Below are 21390 nucleotides of genomic sequence, written 5' to 3' on the forward strand. Positions count from 1 at the left end.
ATTTTAATTGGCAGCAATATTAGTTAGAGGTGAACTTCCGAAGAAAATGATATCTAAAGAAAGTGTATGTGCTCCTATTTTTCTCCCTTCCCCTAGTAAGTCCCCATCCTGTTGGCCAAAGGCAGTGGGCAACTTCACAGAGAACAAAACCTCCCATTTATCCACTTGTAGAAAGGCTAGAGCATAAGTTTTAATCTCACATACCAGTTGATTCATCTCCTCCAAGCAGAGGAGGTTTGCAATAGGTTCAGGGATCATCTTAAGACATGTGAACTCAATAGTTTTAAAGCAAGGAACATGCACCTTCTTTTGCCAAAATCATAGACAGAATCACAGAATGCTTTGGGTTGGAAGGGACCTTAAAGGCCATCCAATTCCAACCCCCCTGCCATGGCAAGGGACACCTTCCACTAGCCCAGGTTGCTCAGAGCCCCATCCAATCTGACCTTGGACACTTCCAGGGATGGGGCAGCCACAGCTTCTCTGGGCAACTTGTGCCAGGGCCTCACCACCCTCAGGGAAGAATTTCTCCCTAATATCCGATCTAACCCTACTCTCTGTCAGTTTGAAGCCATTCCCACTTGTCCTATCACTCCAGGCCCTTGTAAAAAGTCCCTCTCTGGCTTTCTTGTAAGCCTCCTTCAGGTACTGGAAGGGACTCCAAAGTCTCCATAGAGCCTTCTCCAGAACCCCAGTTCTTTCAGCCTTTCCTCACAGCAGAGCTGCTCCATCCCTCCAATCACCTTGGTGTCCCTCCTCTGGACTCACTCCAACAGCTCCATGTCCTTCCTGTGCTGGGTCCCAATATGGATCCCTGAGGAACACCACTTGTAACTAATGTGTATCAGGACATTGAGCCTTGACCACTTCTCTCTGGATGTGTATATATGTGTGTGTGTGTGTGTTGTGTGTGTATATATATACATATGTGTATATATATATATATATAGTCCCACACAAAGCAGAAAACGTTGAAGGAAAATATTTAATGCCTTTTTAACCAGCTGGATCGGCCCAGAGGATGAATGTTGGCCAAGGAAGTTACAGAAGAGGTGGAAAAGCTGGAGAAGTATTTGCTGAGCAGCAGCTCCGACTACTGGCCAATTTGATGCAAGTCAAGACTGCGGCGATGAGGGGCAAACCAATGTCCACATGTTGCTGCTATACATGCTTCTCAAACTGGGAACTCCATATCCTGCTCCGAATCAGAAATCCCAACAACAAAATCCCTGAGGTTCCCTAGTGACAGAGAGAAAGGCAATTTGCATTTTCTATTTTTTGACATGCCCAGATGATGTCACATTTGCAAGCTTTTCCAGGAAGGAATGGTGTTCAGGCTGAGTGAACCCCAGGCTATAACTCCTTGCCAGAAGGAGAGAAAGAAGCCATGGAGCAGCACACCATCACTCTGTTCTCAGCTCTGCCACCAGCTTTCCTGTGCTGTTTTGCCAGTGTCCTCCACCTTCTGCTTCCATAACTCTGCAATAACACCATCATGAATTACTCATAATTTGGGTTACCTTAAATGTAACACTCCTCTGAGCTCCTCATTTCACATAATCCTATCCATGTGTCTCTCTTAGGGCAGAGGGAAAGGAAGAAGAAATAACAGCAGAGAGAGGTAACTACAGTGTAATTATTGCCAGTGTGAAGGCTCTTCTCAGTTGTTAAAAATCTGCCCTCTAAACAACTGAAGAAACCCATAAGGCTTCTGAAGTGATCCAAGAAAAAAAAAATGAGATCTAAGAATAAGGCAGCAGATAGGAAGGTTTAATTCCACCCAAGTCACCTGTTCCAATCCCAGTGATACACTACCAACAGTGGAAATTAAGTGCTATCATATTTTCAGCTGAAATATGCACATAATTAGCAGTAAGTCCAAACCACAGTCCAAACTGCTTAGTATACATAACCAGTCTTTGAGGAAACATAAGGTCCAAACCCTTCTCTCCACCCTTAGATGAAGACACTATTCCCACCCTATTTCCTAAAATGCAAGTATCCTTCAGTTACACTTGCAGGGGGATCTCAAAAGGCAAACTGGGTTTTCTGCATTTGCCTTCTCCTTCTCGTTCCTCCATACCTTCCTCCTTCCACACTGAAAAATTATAGTAGCAGTTACCTTCCCAGGAAAGGATAAAGGCTGTCAATATTTCCCACATGAACCAGTGAGGCCACACCTTGAGTCTTGTGTCCAGTTCTGGGCCACTCCCTGCAAGGACATTGAGGGGCTTGAGCATGTCCAGAGAAGGGCAACAGAGCTGGACACTCCTGGAGCCCCAAGAGTGGCTGAGGGAGCTGGGGGGGCTCAGCCTGGAGAAAAGAAGGCTCAGGGGGGACCTTCTCAGTCTCTTCAACTCTCTCACAGGAGGGTGGAGCCGGGGGGGGCAGGTTCTTCTCCCAGGGAACAAGGGACAGGACAAAAAGAAATGGCCTCAAGCTACACAAGGGAAGGTTCAGGTTGGACATCAGGAAGAATTTCTTCACTGAAAGAGTGATTAGACATTGGAAGGGTCTGCCCAGGGAAGTAGTGGAGTCCCCATCCCTGGAGGTGTTCAAGGAACAACTGGACATGGCACTCAGTGCTCCGGTCAGGTTGACAAGGTCACCGGTTGGACTCAATAATCTGGGAGGTGTTTTCCAACCCTGGTGATTCTATGAATTACAGTGATTTTGTACTCTGGGCTGTATTACAAAATAAATTACTTTTAAAAAAAAATTTTAAAAAATCAAGACCTCTAGAAAAAGTGCTTTGGAAGGGTAACTAAGGAGAAATCACAGCGTGGTTCCTACAAGGTAGGAAGCAAAAGTGATATGTAAGACAAAGTATTGTGATGTGATACTCCCCTTTACCCATATAGCTGTCTGATGTGGAGCAGGCTGCTTAAAGCAAACTTCTCCTGGATATTCATCACTTGTCCATTCACTAATAGTTGTCTGAATTAAGATCCTGTAGGAGAGCTCTGTAGTGCAGCTGAAGGTATTGGAAAAGCTGTGCTTTGATTGAGGGGGGAAAAAAAAATAAACAAATTCCTGCACGATGGTGCATTCCCAGAATTGGCACCTCACATCACAGCATTGCCTTTGGCAGCTCTTATTGCAGCACTTTGCCATCTGAAAATGGAAACTGCTTGTCAGCCATGCAGGGCTACGTGATAATTGCGTCCCTCTGTACTCCACGAGCACTTGTGAAGGAGTTCAGGAACACGTTTTCACAGCAGGATGGGAACAACATGCAATGAATCAAGATTAGGGCCACACTTATTAGACGAGTGCTAATGAGATTACTCATTTACGTTTAGGGTCTCATAGAGAAGACCTTGCAGTCAGAAAAATAATAGAAGATAAGGATTAAATTATTAACAACATGCACTTCACTTCCAGTTTGTCCTAGCTTTTGAACTCCCAGATTTATTTTAAAGCCACTAAACTTATGTTATCAAAAGAAAAATAAACACTCCACAAGAGCCAAATTGAATACTTCCTTAGAAGGCAGGATCAAAAACCTCTCACTATCACAAGAGCCCATCTCTTTCTAACAGAGTAAACATTAGCAGCAGCAGGTTTGATGTGGAAGAACAAAATGCGGAAGCTGTTGAAATTTAAGAAACACTTTTCGCTCAGGAGTTTCACAGTAGTTTGGCAACAATACAGGGAGTAAGAGATTCTGATCTTCAGCAATCAGCTGAGGGAGCTGGGGGTGTTTAATCTGGAGAAAAGGAGGCTCGGGGAGACCTTATCGCTCTCTACAACTGTCTGAAAGGAGGCTGGCATTTTCTTTAAGAGCTGTACGCAGGGTGCAGAAGAGTCAAGAACTTAAAACCAGGGCTCTATCTGAGACCTCATAATCTGAATAGGTGGCAGTGCCAGCAATCCCTATTGGCAACGATGTGTTTTAGGCAACCCAGTCCTGAACTGTAACATTCTTCACATCACTTGAGCGCTGCTAAAGCTCAGTGATATGTTTGAGAGCCAAGGGAGAAATCGACTAATGTTAAGACACATTCCTTCTAATCCCAACCTTCAAAACGCTGTAATGCTCAGCAGCTAAGCTACAATTTGCTTTGGTGACCTTTTAAAGAGAAAATCTGCACTGCAATAACAGTCCCCCACAACCGAGAAGGCAACACTCATGAAATACAGTTTACATGATTAATATATTTTACTCAGTATGTACACAGTTCTCCAAATAAATTGGGTCATACAAAGGCAGTTTAAGAAGTGTGAAGTATCCTTCTTGCCAGGTGTCACATGGGATGTGTCTTTGGCTTTGCTTCCTCCAGCTCAGCATCCAACCAGCGGAATCCGCGGTGACGGCGCAGGACTTCGATGGCTTTTTGCTCCAGAGGTGTTGGTTGAATACCCAGGTCTTCAAAACCAGGAAGGTCGGGATGTTTCATGTCTGTTGTGTGAAACTTTAACAAGAATGGGGAGGGTAGGGAGAAAAAGAAAAAAAAGATAATTCAGTTGATGAAATCAACAGCATCGCACCCAATGCAATCATTCACATACTGGTTTTTTCTCACTATTTTTCCTCGAGAAGAGGAGAAGATTCAATGTGGCCCTACAGAACTATGGCTTAATTACACAAGGTATTGAGTACCAGTAAGCTCAACATGAGATACAGGTGTTCTGCAACCAACAAAAAGCCCTTCAGGCTTCAGGTTTGGATTCAGGACTGAGCAGCAGTGAGACATGCAGAAAGCATCTTCCTTTTCTCCCCATATATTATCAGGGAGGTTACTGCCTTGCAAGCACAAAATTAAGCCAAACTTGCAAGGGAAGTTCACTCTTGAACTCAAATTATGTACATTCTTCTTTGTCAAGAATATGTGTGTTGAATTGTCACCTCTGGTAGGCTGTTTTGCTCTGCTCGTGGTTTAGAGCAGAGTCCCTTGTTCATGGTTTAGAAGAGGGACATATTTAATTTCATCACCACATTTGCAACACCTAAATCTTAGCATATGTAGATTCCTCTTATGCTGTTGTTCCTTGAAAGGTCTTTAGGTCAACCATGTGTAATATTGTATAGACTATTTAAGGATGAAAAGTTGGGAAAGAGGAACAATCAGACACATAAGTGACATGGAGAAACTCCCCTCTTACATCTATACCCTGGGCCAATAAAGCCAATAGCATTACAACACCAATTCTCTTCAGTATGGGACAAATCCTCCCTTCCTTTATTCTACAGTTTTTCACAGTGATTTTAAACCAGAACAGGAAACCAGTTTATTTTACAGATGGAGAAATGTGAACACAGAAATTAATTGCGTAGAGCTATTCAGTGAGCAGCTCTAAGTAGAGGACTCAGTTCTCCCAGATTCATAGTAGTATCCTGTCTCAAATTAATTTGGGGATAATCTGTTCAAAATAGGCTATTGATACTGTGTTACAACAAAAGGTCTTGAAACTCCAACTCTGAAAAATAGTTGGGAGAGTCCCTCCCCCCTCAGAGAGCAGCAAGCTTAGGGACTGTACATGATTATCTTTGCTAGCCTACACATACGCCAAGTTTTGACATTAATACTTGCTAAATCCTACTTTTTCCTTGCTTGCAGTTGTTTTTCTCCAAGTTACTTCTCCACCCCCAGTGAAACAAACTGAGAAGACAGGAATAAACATGAAGCTGCAACATTTTCATGAGAAATACACTCTAATGTTAAGTGAGAATTTGGGCTGTATCCAGAGTTGTCAGTTCAACTTCAGTTGTTAAAAACACCATTATCTGGATGATATAAGTGACTTTAATGCACCTAGAGGTACATAAATGGACCTAAGAGAGTGGGGAGTATCTCTCCTTTGGCTTTGCTATTTTCAGTAGCATGTGTTTTTGGGGAAGGGGGCAGGGACACAATGAAACAGGCAGCCTTGACCACTTGACATCTTTTAAAATATCCATTTTTGTACCGTCCACACAGTCTGAGAGCTATTCTTTATACCCAAATTCTGGCCACTGAACTGACTGAAATGCTACACCACCTGATGTACAAACATTTCAGCACTCCTTGAATTCAAACCTGCAAGTGCAAGTCACAAATACACAACAAAACGTTCCCCAAGAAAGGATTTGGGGGTTGTCCCACACACTTACCCTGTCCACTTTGTCCCGTGTTGTCCATGGTTCAAATGGATTCATCTCAAAGAATCTTGCAACAAAACTGTAAACAGAAAGAGTATTGCAAAAGTACAGTCATTATTCACGTGCACAGAAGAAAATGAACTGGTAAAAATATTTCACACATAACAGTGAGCAAGAGCTTGTTCTGTAGCTGTTCTTGCAAGCTATGAATTCATTAAAGCACCAGCCACCAAGTTCTTAGTTGTGTTTCTGGTAACTTTAACTGTTTGCTACTGAATTAGAGAGTATTCTATTATTTTACTGTGAAAGGGAATGGAGAAGCAAATATCTAGAAGTAAAAATGAGTGTTAGTGGGTGGGGAAATTAAACCCCCACATCCAATTCCCCACACATCAGAGGCATTCAAGTCCTGCCCCTGGCCTTTCATCCAAACTCTGCTCCCCAGTGGTGTGGGCAGTAATCCAATTAGTCACCAAGTTTCCTTCAGTGCCTCCATGAAAAAACACACTTGCTGACAACTAAATGAGTTATCAGCCCCAGAAACAAGATGATGGAATCTGGAGTAATCTATAAAAAGGATGAGGATTAGTACATTTGCACTTTTCAGATATGAAGCTTCCCCTGAAACAAAGAAAATCTGGCAAAGAAAATAAGGCTACAGCTCTTGCTCAGTGTCTCAAGACCAACTTCTTACTGAAGTGTCCACCTGGCAGACTAGGATTTACTAAGTTTTTGCACATAAACAGAACTAGGCTTATCTGCCTTTTAGACTCAGTCTCTTCTCAAAAATATGAAATACCAGTTAGTTTAGCCCATAAATAAAGAAGTGCAATATGGACTGCAGCAGATGTGAATAAACTAATAAGCACCTTTTTAACAAGCTGCTCTGTGTCAGCTGAGCCATGTTAACCTGATGCCTCTTACATGCAACACAGGAACAGTCACCACAGTTTAAGATGTTCTATTATCCATCAGCAGTTCCATGGACCCAGTGGTGAGTCCTACTGGCAGACTGGCAGGAGGGCTCCAACACTGGTGACTGCTTTAGCTTATTAACTGGCATTGTACTAAGAGTAAGGAGGACAACCACCCCAAACATGAACACATCTCAACCATGCTGAGCACTGCTTCTGAAATGGCATTTATTATTGAGGTGCCCTTCGAAAGGATGTGATTATTCCTTAAGGATCAGGCCCAGGCTCAGATTTACACTGCACTTTTCCATGCACTAGTAATACACTCAGTGCACATACAGCTGCAGAAACAGCTCAGTGCATGCAAACAGCCCACTGTAGTCAGCTGAAGTGATGCTACACCTTTCCCTTTTTATCTCCCAATTATTACCATCTTTTAAAGATGTTACTGTCCTCATACCATAGACAAAGAAATGCTTGCTCACAACCACACTGCTCAAATTGCCAGGCCAAGGTCTCAGTATGAACTTACCTCTAACACTGGCCCAAATCAACACAAAAGCCAGTTTCTGTCATCCATGTTAAATAACAACTGGGCAGAGCAAATAACCAATGCAACAGGTATTTATGCTTCTGTGCTGCCTCCCAGAGCCCCAGTTTCTTACTGAATCATAGAATGACAGGATGTGTAAGGTTGGAAGGGACCACAGTGGGGCACCAGCTCAAACAGGGTCATCCCAGAGCACATGGCACAGGATTGCATCCAGATGTTTCTGGAATATCCCCAGTGAGGGAGATTCCACACCCTCTCTGGGCAATCTCTCCCAGTGCTCGGTCACTGCACAGGAAAAAAGTTCTTCCTCATGTCCAGCTGGAACTTCCTGGGCATCAGTTCCTGCCCGTGGCCTCTTGTGCCATTGCTGGGCACCCCCGAGCAGAGCCTGGTCCATCCTCTGCCCCCTCCCTGCACAGACTGACACACATGGATGAGGTCCCCTCTCAGTGTCTCCTCTGGAGGCTGAACAGCCCCAGCTCCCTCAGCCTTATTAGGGTCCCACTTACTGGTAGAGAGGCCGTGGGAGCGGGTAGGGAATGAAGGCTCGATAGGAAGTTGCGTAGATGTACTCGACCATGTCGTACAGGAGGTATCGGTGAGGGCTGAGGGAAGAAGCAACAAACATTACAGGTAAGTCAGGTGTGCTTCAATATACTTAAATACTGGCACCAGGCGACAAAAACTTTTAAAGCCTTCCAGCCCCAAGGGCCTGTTTTTTTCAATCCAAATGATCTGTCCACCCTGCGGCTCATGGGGAGCCCACGGTGGAGCAGGTTTCTCCTGGAGGACTCCAGCCTGTGGAAGGAGCTGGGGAAAAGTATAGAGATGAGGAAGCAGCAAAAAGGCACTGTGGGGAATCTGGCTGCTAGCCAAGGCCAGTCCACCACAATCATACTGGATAAAGCAGATTCTGGGTGCTTTTAAAGCACACCTTTAATGTGCTCCCTCCGTGCTGACTCAAATTCTGAACGCAGGACTTCCAGTGCTGGGATAGTTTTGCAGCCTGTAATAGAAGGAAGCCAGAAGGCAAACGGAAAATTAAGGATGGTTTATTAACAACACATCCCATCTTCGGTAGCAAATGGCTGCAGGGAAATCAATTCGCTTGCCTTTGCACGACTAAGAATATACTGTTCTCTCCAAAAGCACGAGGAAGAAGCCAAGACAAACTTTCCCAAAAAAATGCATTCTCTCTCTCTCAGTATGGAGAGAAGGAAGCAGCCAGTCTCCTGCACACCTGCAGTAGTTTGAGAGAAACATATACCACTGGGAATTCCCATTCCTTTCTTGTTCAGACTCTGACTTGGCATTTTATACTCAATTTTTATAGATGCCTCCGAACTGAGCCATCAGGTGTCTCCCCTGGCTTTCAAGGCAATTTGCTGGTATTCCACTCTGATAGGCCCAAGATCACACAAGATATCAAGGCCTGAGGTTGCATGAAAACTCAGCCTTCAATTGACACGTTCTTCAGAAAAATAACCACAATCAAAATCTGTTGATAAATGCTGGGAAAAAAGAAAAAGAATCCCAAATTACTAGTACTTTAGCTTGCAAAAGGAAATGAAATATTCTAATGGATATACTTCAAGGTAGGGCAGCATATCTGGGAGAATTCAAAGAATTCTACACTCAAATTTCCTTACGAACTTCATCCAGATTGCTGGATTATAGAACCTGAGAGATATCTGCACTCATGAAGTTACACTAAAGGATTTTTTCTTGACAAATTATCAAACATTAACAATACCACTTCCCAGGAATAGTCTCCCACTGAGTTGTCAGTACATGAACCCCTATTTTAGCAGACAGCAAAGCTCTAGAGAGCATCAGTATTCAAGACACCTTTAAAAAGTGGATGAAGTAAAATTAATTCCACGGAGGAAAGAGAGGAACAGGTAAACCATAAAAACCTTCAGTCGTTCAGAAACAGCAAAGACACCATGAGCTGTCATAGTTAAAACTCCATTCCACCATATGATAGCAAAAAAATCCCACACACCCACAGAAATACTCTGCTCTTTTCCAAAATTAGTATTTGAAACACAAACTGGTAATTCCTCTCCAAAAAATGTAAGGAGGTGTATCATGCACCTTTAGTCAAGGGTTATGCTGCACAGTTCCTTTGGTTTTCCAACACTGATTTGGAACGTCAGTTTAGACCAGCACTCATTCAAAGTCTTTTCAGGCATTGTTATGTTCCTGAAACCACAGCCTGGCATCCTTCCTTGGATTCCTGCCTCTGAAACCTGGGCTCTGAACTCCTGGTCTTCTGTAAACTGCCAAAAAGTTAAACCATGAAACTGCAGGAACACATTTAAAGTTCAGCCCTTCCATCTGGGTGCAAATAGTGTTTTATTTAGTGCACAATTCTCAGTTTCTCCCACAGCTGGAACAGTTGCTTCTGCTGAGGCAGAGCTGAACCTAAAACCAGATGCCTGTCCTTCCTTTTGGGGCAGGTGGCTTTGGATTTGTATTGACATATGTTCAAGTTTGCCCCTGGGGGGTAAAACAGTCCCTCAAAGGGTTAATTGCATCACATGTTGTGGGTTTGCATTAGTTGTGTCCATCTGACACCTACATAGCTATAAAAAGGGGGTTTATTAAATGGCTGTCCAGCATTTGTTTGCACTGGTTTTTCAGTGTGACACCTCCTATCACCCCAGTGCTTCTAAAGCAACCTCAGGTTACTTGATTATTGTTGCTGTTGTTAGTTCTTTCAGACTGCTGTTAGCTTCTTTCTCTCACTTTACTAGTTTTGGAGTGGAAGTCCCTCAGCATATTCTAAAGGGAGTTGAAGACCCACTTGCTGCCTGTTCCAGGGCACCTGCCAGGACAACAACTTCCTCAGCAGCTCAGTTAAAGCACAGAACAAACTGGCACGACATGAGTAAGAGCCAAACAGACAATAATCTGGATCATGGGAATAAAGATTCATCACTACAAGTCTCACAAAATGAGCAAGGGAAAACCAATTTAACCTCAGATAAAATCCTAGTATCTTTGCAAAATCCAGATATGATGCACATTTTTGGTAGGTAGGAGGGGGAGACAGAGATGTGCATGCAATACAAAAAAAAGAAAGCTGTTCAGCATCATTTATATCTTAATTAGCAACTGTTTTCTTTACCAATGAATCTGATGTTCCTTTTACCACATGTTGGAATGAGACCAGTTCCAGTGCTGTGTTATAGGATCAAACATGGACCCATTACCTTCCATTTGCCACAGTTTATTCCCAATGACCCATTGTGACTTGGAGCTTCTGTACACAAAATATTCCCAGAGATCATAGACTCATAGAATGGTTTGGGTTAGAAGGGACCTTAAAGATCATCTCGTTTCAACCCCCTGCCATGGGCAGGGACACCTCCCACTATCCCAGGCTGCTCAGAGCCCCATCCAACCTGGCCTTGGACACTTCCAAGGAAGGGGCATCCACAGCTTCTCTGGGCAACCTGTAAACCCCCTGCCTTTAACAGGAGAACCACTGCCTCTAACTATTCTAATTCCAGGTGTTTTCCACACAGCTTTACCAGAATTTTCTCCAAATCTATGCTGTCCAGCATGCTTCCCAAGATGCCTATTCCTCTGTGTGCACACACAGAACATGAGATGCAATGGGGCCCAAACTGGGATTTTCAGAGTACTCACAGTAACAGCTCGAGTCATTTTTCCTCCCAAAAAGGAGGTGGAATTTATTGCAGCTCAAACTGTGTGCATGGATGGAGAAATTAAATGTACTGTGCAGCATGCCAAAAAATGACACCAAAAAGAAGTACTTCAGTTAATTAGAATCAGAAAAGTGACCTACCCAGCCAAGGCATATGTTTTTCCTTTTGCATCAGGATTCTTAATTGCATTAATAATTGCCTTTGCTACATCAACCACCTGTGAGGAACAAATTCACACCGTTATCAACAGAAAATAGGAATATATGCACATAGTAATGTTTCAAAAATTATTTACATGTACCCAATCCACCCAGAGAGGATTTGGGATTGTTTGTTTTATTGAAAACTTACATATACTGGTTGTTTCACTGTTTTTTTGCCCAGAGCGATGAGAGGCACACCACCAAACCAGCGCATGTCTGCCAGAAAGAGGGAGAAAAGCTGTGAATCCTTTCAGGAAGCAAACAACCAAGACACTTTACAACATACTGAGTGTGGAACTCTTTCTGAAAACTGACTTAACTTTAAAAAAAAAACAGAATTGGAAAGAATTCCCATTCAATTCCAGTAGCATTGTTTTCCACACACAGTTTTCTTATAAACAAGGAGGGGAAGGCTGTATTTACTGTTTAGAGTGGTTCAGAGATATCTCAACTTCGAAAGACAGAAAAACAGGTTCCACTCTATCCTGTGCAGCAATTTGTTGCTCATACATCAGATATTATTGTTGCTTCTGAGCCCAGAACGACTCAGGTTGATTTTCATATTTGAGCATTACCAACTCGACAAACTCCTTTCAGGGTATAAACTACTTTGAGGGTTCAGATGAGCTGAGAATAATCTAAATTTAAAAAATAAAATAAAATAACACAACAGTACACATCTTCCCTCAAAATAAAATAATTAAAAAAAAAATAAAAGTCTAACTAGACTCAGAAAGAATTCAGTCAAGAGATAATTCACGATGTTTCTGTGTTTCCCACTATTGACATTCAGTAAAACAAAGTACATTTCTGATAAAAACACACCTGCTTTTCAGAAGCAATTCCCCTTTTCCTCTGTTCTCTACACACAGTTATACAGCTCACACATGGGTTTATTACTTCAAGAGCACATACTTGCATAATGATTGAGAAATCGGTCTTCTCTTCCAAACATCTCTGAGGGCTTCAAAATGATGGCATCTGGAAATTCTTCCCTCACTACCTTCTCTCCAACAGCCTAGCATTCAATTAAAGTGAACACATTCATTAGATCCACTCTGAACAAACCAGAAGTGGATGTCTGACTACAGAACTGAAAGAAATGACACCATCAGAAGGACAAAAACTATCTGTGTCTAAGCCATTTGATCTTTGAGATGTTACACTCCAAAAGCCCCAAAAAATCCCACAGATCATTTCTTCTGCTTGAGATAAAATGCAGTCTCCCTAGTGAAGTGACACAAATTTAAAGGGACAAGTTCAAAAAGAAGCCTAAATAAATAAATAGATTCATACTAAAGATAATGCAAAGTACAGTGAGACCAAACAAAACAAAATAAGCTGAAAAATTGACAATAGCTGTATTAAAAAAGAAAAAAAAAATCAGTAATAGAAAATTATAGCTCCTAATAAGGAAAAAAATTATAGGATACCAGACCCAGAGTTTTTTTTTGTACAAGAGCAGGTAACAATCCCACTCCAAGGGTTCATACCAGATACTCATCTGCTTTTGCAACATTCATTTTGGCATCAACTACTTACTAGGTCATTCCAGCCTTAGATGTTAGGGCTGATATCAGATCCCAAACTGTCGACTCAGTTCTTCTTTCTTAATGACAGTGATTTTAGATGCAAAGATATTCAAGGGTAAAAGAAAGGAAAGAGTTTTCAGGAATACAACATCTATTTCCCTTCAGAGCACATGGAGTACTAAGGAAGATTTCAAGCTCCAGTAAGTAAAGTACCTCAAAAATGTCTCAGCTGCAGAAAACATTCCACAGTAAATTCACACACTGATTTCCTTCAAACAGACCCAGTTGGGGAAACAAACAAAATAAAATAAATGATTTTTTAAAAAGTAGGCTCTCAGAAAATATATTCAAAAGGATTCCAGACTTACTTTGCTCCTGAGGTACTTGGAAGGACTCTTCAGGTTGGCATTCAGGTGAGAAATGTGAATGAACGTTTCCACACCAGCTTCCCTACTTATCTGTGCGATAGTCTGAGGAATATTTACAAATTCATCTTCAAATTTGAAGTTTCTAAAACAAGGCAAAACCCAAATTTTACTTTAAGAGCAACCAACCCTGGCTGCCTGCCAACCAGGGAGAAAAACAATCACTTAGTATTACTTGAATGTATTTCAAAAACCTATCTTGATGCTCTTTCTTGCAGATTAAGTTTCCTTTCATGAGGGACTCTTCATATAATAAAAATCAGAGGCAAGTGAATTACAGATTCTCTGTTTTTCCCATGTTAAATCAGCAAGAAAAATCCTCTTGCCTACTTGTCAGCAACACATAGAAAACTCTGCCTAAGTGAAAACAGGTTATTTTTATTAAGAGAAGCCCTGCTGCATCTTGAGCTCTGAGCAAAGCTGTGTATTTACAAAACCTGTTCAAAATTTGACTTGATTTGATGAACTTATTTACATTACAAAGGAGCTCAAGAATTCTGAGCAGTGCAAGTCAGGGCAGATGCCTGGCATTGGGGAAGTGGACAGAAACAAACCAAAAATCACAGAGGTGCTCACGCAAATGGAAAAAAAAAAAAAAATCAAACTGTCAGAGCATTTAGAGCCATTTCAGAGGAGCCCTAACAAGGGGCCTATATTAGGGGGTTAAACTGTAAACTAGTTTGGCATCTGATCAAGAACAGCACAGAAGCTCTGTCTCTAAGCAGAACTGACACTATAGGCTGGCAATTCTTTGCAACTATCCCAAGACTTCTAGAAAGAGAACTGGTCTCTTATGTCTTTATATTATCCTTGTAAGCACCCCTCAATCTTGTCCATTTGCTTTGGGTAACGAACATCTTATCCAAACTCTCTCTCTCTGTCCTTATCTACTCCCACAGCTCTTCAGATCCCACTGGACTCCAAAGAAACTCTTCAAAATAAGAAGTTATTTTTGACCCTTCAATAACTAATCTGATCCTGGGAACCATCACTTCTGTTCTACTCACAAAAATAGATTTAGAAACACACAAGAACAAACAACATCCCTCCTGTAACTATGGAGTTTCAAACAACATGGCACACACAGATGAGTCTGTACATGAATACGAGGCAGGGAGGAAAGTATTTCATGGCAGGCTTTCCTTATTTTGACTGATCTCTAAATCTAATCTTTTTTTTTCCTTCCTGCCCAAGTTTTTCAGAGACTTTGGGATGACTACAATGGTTAGTCTGACCTTGTGTTTAATAGACCACAGAATTTTATCTCACGGTTTCAGCACCACCACTGACACCAACAGGTATAAAATATGTGATAAAAATAATTGTGCAATGCAGTGGTAAGATGTGTAATGTTCAAAAGTCTTTAACTTGTCTGTTTGAATCTGCTGAAACTGTCCAGAGGACAGCTTGAGGTTTGAGGGGTTTTCAACTAGAATAAAACTTCGTGGTGTTGTCCTCACACTTCTCTTCACTAAAAAAGAAACCCTCCTTTACTCAAATCATACTTTTTACACAAATCCCGAAATTTTGAGTGGGGAAGTAGCCATGAAATACATATCAAGAGACAAACAGAGATTACATTGTCCTTGTACAAACTGTACAGACTTTGTTTTTTTCCCCTCACTCCCACATTAAAGAAATTTTTTCTGTTTTGACAGGAATAAGTATTTGATCTCTATTCCAGGAAAAATAATTATACCATTTGAGACTACTACTTCTGATCTATTAATACAATTTACCTACTGATTTTACATTTTGAACATCAAATGGCTGTTGATAAAAAAAAGAGCAACAGAGGCATTAGGTTTATAAAAACAGATGAAACTGGTATCTGCATTTGTTTACCAGGACAGCAAAATTACATATCCCATAAAGGTAAATCACACAATTAGGTTTTTGTCTGGCAGTTCTGCACAAGGCTTTAAATAAAGTGGACATAATTGCATGCATACAAAAAAAAATGAGGCTATTACAAGTATTCTTAACTTTAAAAAAAAATGGAATTTTTTAATGGATTTCAAAAAGGAACTATTCTTATCTATCATTAACAAATACTTCGGTAGCTAATATTGTCTATGCCAAAATTCTATCAAGGAATGATGTCAATAATCATAATCCTAGGGAGTCTCCATTAGCTATTCCTGTATATTAACATTTCCAGAGAGTAGGAAAAGCTTGATCAGAGCTTAGTCTAGTAGGCTACAACTCATCACTATGCCCAAGTGAAAGGACACAATCTCACTTCTGTAATAATGTAAATATCAATATAATGTAAATATAAATATAAATGTCATATAAATACACTGTAAATATAAGAAACTGGTGAGCCTGTGTCATTTGTAGGAAGGCATTCAGGGAACATCTGTGAGGTGTGGGAAAGCAGCACACTGATCTTCCTGACAGAAGCTGGAAAATGATAGAAAAAATGCCCTTTTCCAGAGTGCATCATAACCAGGGTTCTAGGTAATCATTTAAAGAAACAGAAGAAATTTTATATGCACAGTTTTGGCTTTGTCTTTTTGTAGAAGCCAAGAACAGTGAAAGCATCACTGCACACACATGCTAGCCACGTGAAAACGTGGCTACAACATCCAACACCTGGTGCAAACCTACCAATATAGGAAAAAAAAGGCAAATTACCTTGTTTCCCACTCCTTTCCAACAAGATTAATGACCACATTGCTGTGTTCCACAGCCCTTCGGATGGAGTCTTTGTCCCTACAGTCCCACTCCTGCAACCAGAGCATCAAACGGGAGAAAGATGAGATAATGTGTAAACAGGCACCATCAGAGAAAGCTCTTTCACACCATTCCCATTTGGAGTTGTGTCTCTGAGAATGATTAACAGCTTGCTTTGTAGAGCAACGAGTTTGTGCTCGATCTAAAGACAGATCTAAAGCCAGAGCAAGGGACTTACAAGGAAGAGGAGCTGCCCCAGGTCCCCCATGGGCCGCAGGTACATGAGGTCATACTGGTCACAGCGATAGGGGATGATCACCTGAGAGCCAATTCGACCTAAGAGCCCAAAAAAAAACCCCAAAAGTTTCATTTATCTCAAGCAAACACATCACTTTAAGTAGATGAACTTCTAAATAAACAAAGCTTCTTTTTTTTCCCCCAGCATTAAAGAACAACATTAGATAAAGGTATCTACTTTTAGCAAAGCTAAAAGTAGAATAGAGGTGAGTCTTTGAACCTAGATATTTGGAATTCTTAAACAAGATTTTTTGGTTTTTTTGAGTATTTAGGTTTGTAAGACAAAATACAGAAGCTTGCTAAAAAACAACAACAAAAACCAACGGTGTGTCCCATAAACATAGTAAACCACCTAAAAGTGTATCACACACAAGGATATTTGCATTTTTTTAAGTTGCATGAAAGGGAGAAGGGAGGGAAAAAAAAAAAGCAAAGGCTATTTTCTGAAACTTAAAATACAAAAGGGCAATTTTAAAGAATTCTAACCAAATGCCTGCAAATATTTTAGTGAAATGTCCTAATAAAGCTAAAACCAGAAGAATCAAATATGTGCTGTATCCTCAGATTTTCAGTCTACAGGCTGAAAAGCAATACTTGAAGGAGTATGACTTATTTTAATGACCCTAATCTTTAAAAGCTCTGAAATATCCTAGATTAAAACTATTTAATTAATTAAAACCATAAAACAAATTCTACTAATTGCCACATCCTGGCATTTTAGGAGACCAAACACTACAAAAGCATCTTGCAGAACACCTGTAAGACCCGAAATGCCAGAGGTTTCTAGATCCCCCTGCAACCTGAAGGAAAATCTTTCCTTAAACAGCTTTTATGTTGTTTTTTTAATTAGCACTCCCAGTACATCACCTAAACGGTTGACAACATATCTTCCCAGGAAACCTGTGGCCCCAAAGACAGTGGCCACGATGCCACTGACAGAGGATCGTCCGCTCCTTCCATGAGGGATCACGGCGTGATGGACTTGGCGGTGCTGCTGCAGCACGGAGGGGGCTCCAGCCAGGACAGAAATCCCAGGCCCTGCAACACAGAATGGGAGTGTGTGACATTAACTGGCATTTGACACTGCTAACTTATAGCTTATGCTATTTTTCTCATTACAGATCCATTATGGGGTTGGAATTAGATGATCTTTAAGGTCCCTGCCAACCCAAACCAGTCTGTGGTTTGATGATAAATTGACAAGTAGAGAGTTTGGAAGGAAGGAACATGTTCCCTCCAACCAAATTAGCCAAAACAGAGAAGATTTTTGAAATTTGAAGTGTTTAGTGCTACTGCATGTCCATGCTCATAAAAAGAAAGGGACAGATGAAACACAAGCTGCATAAACACAAGGCAGACATCTGACTGTAAGAGCTGCCGCTGGAAAACCACCTTGGGGATACAACAGAAACCCAGTAAATCACTTCCCAACCTTTATTAAGTCAGGGACATAAGCGTTTTCTGGACAAGAATAAGCAAGTTTAATGTTCTCTGTGTAAATCTAAGCAGCAATAATCACAATTAAAATGAGTATTTGATATCAGAACAACAGATGCATTAGGGAAAAACAACACAAATGGTACTTGTACACTGAATTAGGTTATGTGTGACCAGGTATTACCAGTTACACAGTGGCACTGACATTGCAGCCCTGATGTTAAGAAGATCAAAAGAATAGGGAATGTTTAGATATAAATTATATTGTTACATCAGCTGACAGAATTCAAATCAGAAAATCCAGCAAGATCTCAGTGCCTGAAGGAGGTTTTTCTCTACCCAAAAGTTTGTCTATCCCTATTCTCTTCATACCCCACAAACTGGAAAAAGATACCACATCTCCAATTTTGTCCTGAAAGACAGTTTGACAGTAAATAAACCAATAACACATACACTTGTACTCTTCAAATTGGTAAACTACACCTAGAAACTATGCTTCATAACTGGTTGATAGAAACAGGACAAAATAAGATATTTTGTCTTACACCTACTTAAAGTAGATATATGACTTCCTAAAAAGCACCTTTACTACAAAATAGGCCCAAGAGTAAACTGGGCACGGATTCTGTCTTTAAGGAGCAGATATACAGGGCCTTTCCACTACTGAAACAGAGACCTTGAGACTTTGAAAAAAAAAAAAGGAAGACACTCCCAGTGTCCTTACCCAAGCTTGGTACAAGTATAAAGGATCCCACTGAGGGATCCTGTTACCTTGTGGTGTTCTAGTAACAAAGGGCTTGTAATTTAATTTATCTTTTAGGAAATGCAGATTCACAGAAAAATGCCTGGGTTCTTTATAATCAGCAGGATTCCTTCAAGTATTTAAAAAAAAAAAAAAAAAAAAGCTAGGTGATATGCTGAAGTGGTGAAGAGAAAGCTTGACAAGTCACACTCCCCAGTGCTTTGTTCATATGCACTTTTCTTTCTAAAAGTTTACTAAAAAAAATACACATATGCTGATACTCATAATATTAAAAACTACTTCTGTTACTTTTAGATAGGAAAACATTTCAGGCCTTACAACACAAAACCTAAATGTAACAAGATTTCAGTCCACTGTGAGCACCTGCTGAAAAAACAGTATTATTAAACAGATCAACCCATAAGAACGATGTAATGCGTATCTTTCAACTATTTTGTTGGCTTTTTTTGCTGCTATTTCTGCAAAAATTATTGGTGACAGGCTCTTCATAATGCTATCACTGGTATATTAACCAATAATTACTGTTTTATGTTCTCCCACCTTTGCGTGTACACCTATTGTTGCTTGCCTTGCACTATAAGGAATTTAGTAATGAACATCTTTTCTTGTTCCATAAATCTGCCTGCAAGATGTGCCATAAATTATCACCACCTATGGCCATATGCCCAACCACTACTATATTCACTACAAATTCTGTCGCCGAGAGAAGTTGTGGCTGCCCCATCCCTGGAAGTGTTCAAGGCCAGGTTGGACGGAACTTGGAGCAACCTGGGATAGTGAAAGGTGTCCTGCCCATGGCAGGAGGTTGGAACGAGATGATCTTTAAGGTCCCTTCCAACCCAAACCATGCTGTGATTCTGTGAATTAAACCTCAGATATCCATGGTAAACTCGAATCATCTTTTCCTCCACCCAAAAGTTTGTCTATCCCTATCCTCTCCATACCTCACAAACCAGAAGAAGATCCTACATCTCCGATTTTGTCCCGAAAGGCAGCTTGACAGCCGCTTAAGTATAAATAAACAGTAAAAACCCCCAGCTCCCATTAAAAGTTTCTTAAATTCCTTCCTTCCTTTTACCGACCAAGCAAAACCTGTCTGTCACCTCCCACCTCACCCAACACAGGAGCGTGCGCGGAACCAACCTAAACAAAGACCGACTCTCTCTTCTGGCCGTAAAGGCCCAAACACAAGCTTTAAATATAATATTGGTAGTCGAACGTTACTATAAATCACGGCACAAAGATCAAAGTCACCTAAGAAACGGCAAAAGGAATGCAAAAAAAAAGAGCAGTGACAGTCCCAGCGCGACAACCACGGCTACAGCCTGAGCCCACCCCTGGCGGCCCTTCGGGCTCCAAACCCCACGTCCCTGAGCAGAAGGGAGGCAGAAACCCGATCACTTCTGCCCTAGAAAACGTCATTTTCGCCAGCTGCTCTCCAGCCGCTGCCCTGCGAGCTCCCTCACCCAGCGCTTCTCCGCAGGCTGAGCACTCCCCGACGCCCAGAAGGACATCCTGGGCACCGCCCTGGCTCGGCCGGAGGCCCCAGGACAGCCTGTTTCCCGGCGGGAGCGGTGCCCCGCGCTGACACTCACCTGCCCTTGGCAGCCACAGCCCGCGGGCGCAGCGAGTCGCGGCCGCCATCTTGTGCCTTCCCCGGGCCAGGCGGCGCATGCGCGGGGCCGCGGCCTCACTGCGGCTGCGCTGGGCGGGGACGGGGACCGGGACGACCCGGGACGACCCTGAATTACGGAATTAATTGGGCTGGGAGAAAGCTGTGAGGTCACCGAGAGCAACCTGCGAGCGAACACCGCCGTGACAACCGGACCATGGCACTGAGTGCCGCGCCCAGTTGTTCCTTGAACACCTCCAGGGACGGTGACTCCACCGCCTCCGTGGGCAGCCCCTTCCAATGCCTAATCACCCTTTCTGGAAAGAAATTGTCCCCGATGTCCAACCTGAACCTCCTCTAGCACACCTTAAGGGACTATGTGCCCTTGTCCTGTCATTTGTTCCCTGGGAGCAGAGCCCGACCCCCACCTGGCTACACCCTCCTTTCAGATATTTGTAGAGAGCAATAAGGTCCCCCCTGAGCCTCCTTTTCTCCAGGATGAGCCCCTTCCCCCAGCTCCCTCAGCTGCTCTTCTTAGGACTGACTCTCCAGACTCTTCCCCAGCTCTGTTGCCCTTCTCTGGACACGCTCCAGTTCCTCACAAAATCACAGAATGGCTCAAGTTGGAAGGGACCACAGTGGGTCAGCTGGTCCCACCTCCCTGCTCCAGCAGGGTCATCCCAGAGCACATGACACAGGATTGTGTCCAGATGCTTCTGGAATATCCCCAGTGAGGGAGACTCCACACCCTCTCTGGGCAATCTCTCCCAGTGCTTGGTCACTGCACAGCAAAGAAGTTCTTCCTCATGTCCAGCTGGAACTTCCTGGGCATCAGTTCCTGCCCGTGGCCTCTTGTGCCATTGCTGGGCACCCCCGAGCAGAGCCTGGTCCATCCTCTGCCCCCTCCCTGCACATATTTATACACATTAATGGGGTCTCCTCAATGACCTTCCTTAACTGAGGGGCCCAGAACTGGACACTATTCAAGGTGTGGCCTCACCAGTGCCAAGAACAGAGGGATAATCACTGCCCTGGTCCTGCTACCACACTATTGCTGATCTAAGCCAGGATGGCACTGGCCTTCTTGCCCACCTGGGCACACCTGGGCTCATGTTGAGGTGTCATATTGTCACTGTCCACCCACAGGAACATCCCTTCGCCTATATTAAGCTGAAATATTGATAAATCTCTCTTATGGGATGTGCTGTTTTGCAGG

General features: G+C 42.4%; 1 protein-coding gene across 1 annotated transcript; it reads right to left on the minus strand.

The window, feature by feature from the left end:
- Positions 1–4138: 4138 nt before the first annotated feature.
- NDUFA9 (NADH:ubiquinone oxidoreductase subunit A9) lies at positions 4139–20294 on the minus strand. Its single transcript, XM_064654303.1, has 11 exons — positions 20158–20294; positions 17230–17400; positions 16304–16401; positions 16027–16118; positions 13330–13471; positions 12345–12447; positions 11578–11645; positions 11367–11443; positions 8059–8154; positions 6095–6161; positions 4139–4415 (listed from the first exon to the last, which is right to left on the minus strand). The coding sequence occupies exons 1-11, from the start codon at positions 20234–20236 to the stop codon at positions 4248–4250; spliced, it is 1161 nt and encodes a 386-aa protein (XP_064510373.1). The 5' UTR covers positions 20237–20294; the 3' UTR covers positions 4139–4247.
- Between the last annotated feature and the right edge of the window lie 1096 nt (positions 20295–21390).

The sequence above is a fragment of the Pseudopipra pipra genome, chromosome 5 (assembly GCF_036250125.1).
Source record: "Pseudopipra pipra isolate bDixPip1 chromosome 5, bDixPip1.hap1, whole genome shotgun sequence".
NCBI lineage: Eukaryota > Metazoa > Chordata > Aves > Passeriformes > Pipridae > Pseudopipra > Pseudopipra pipra.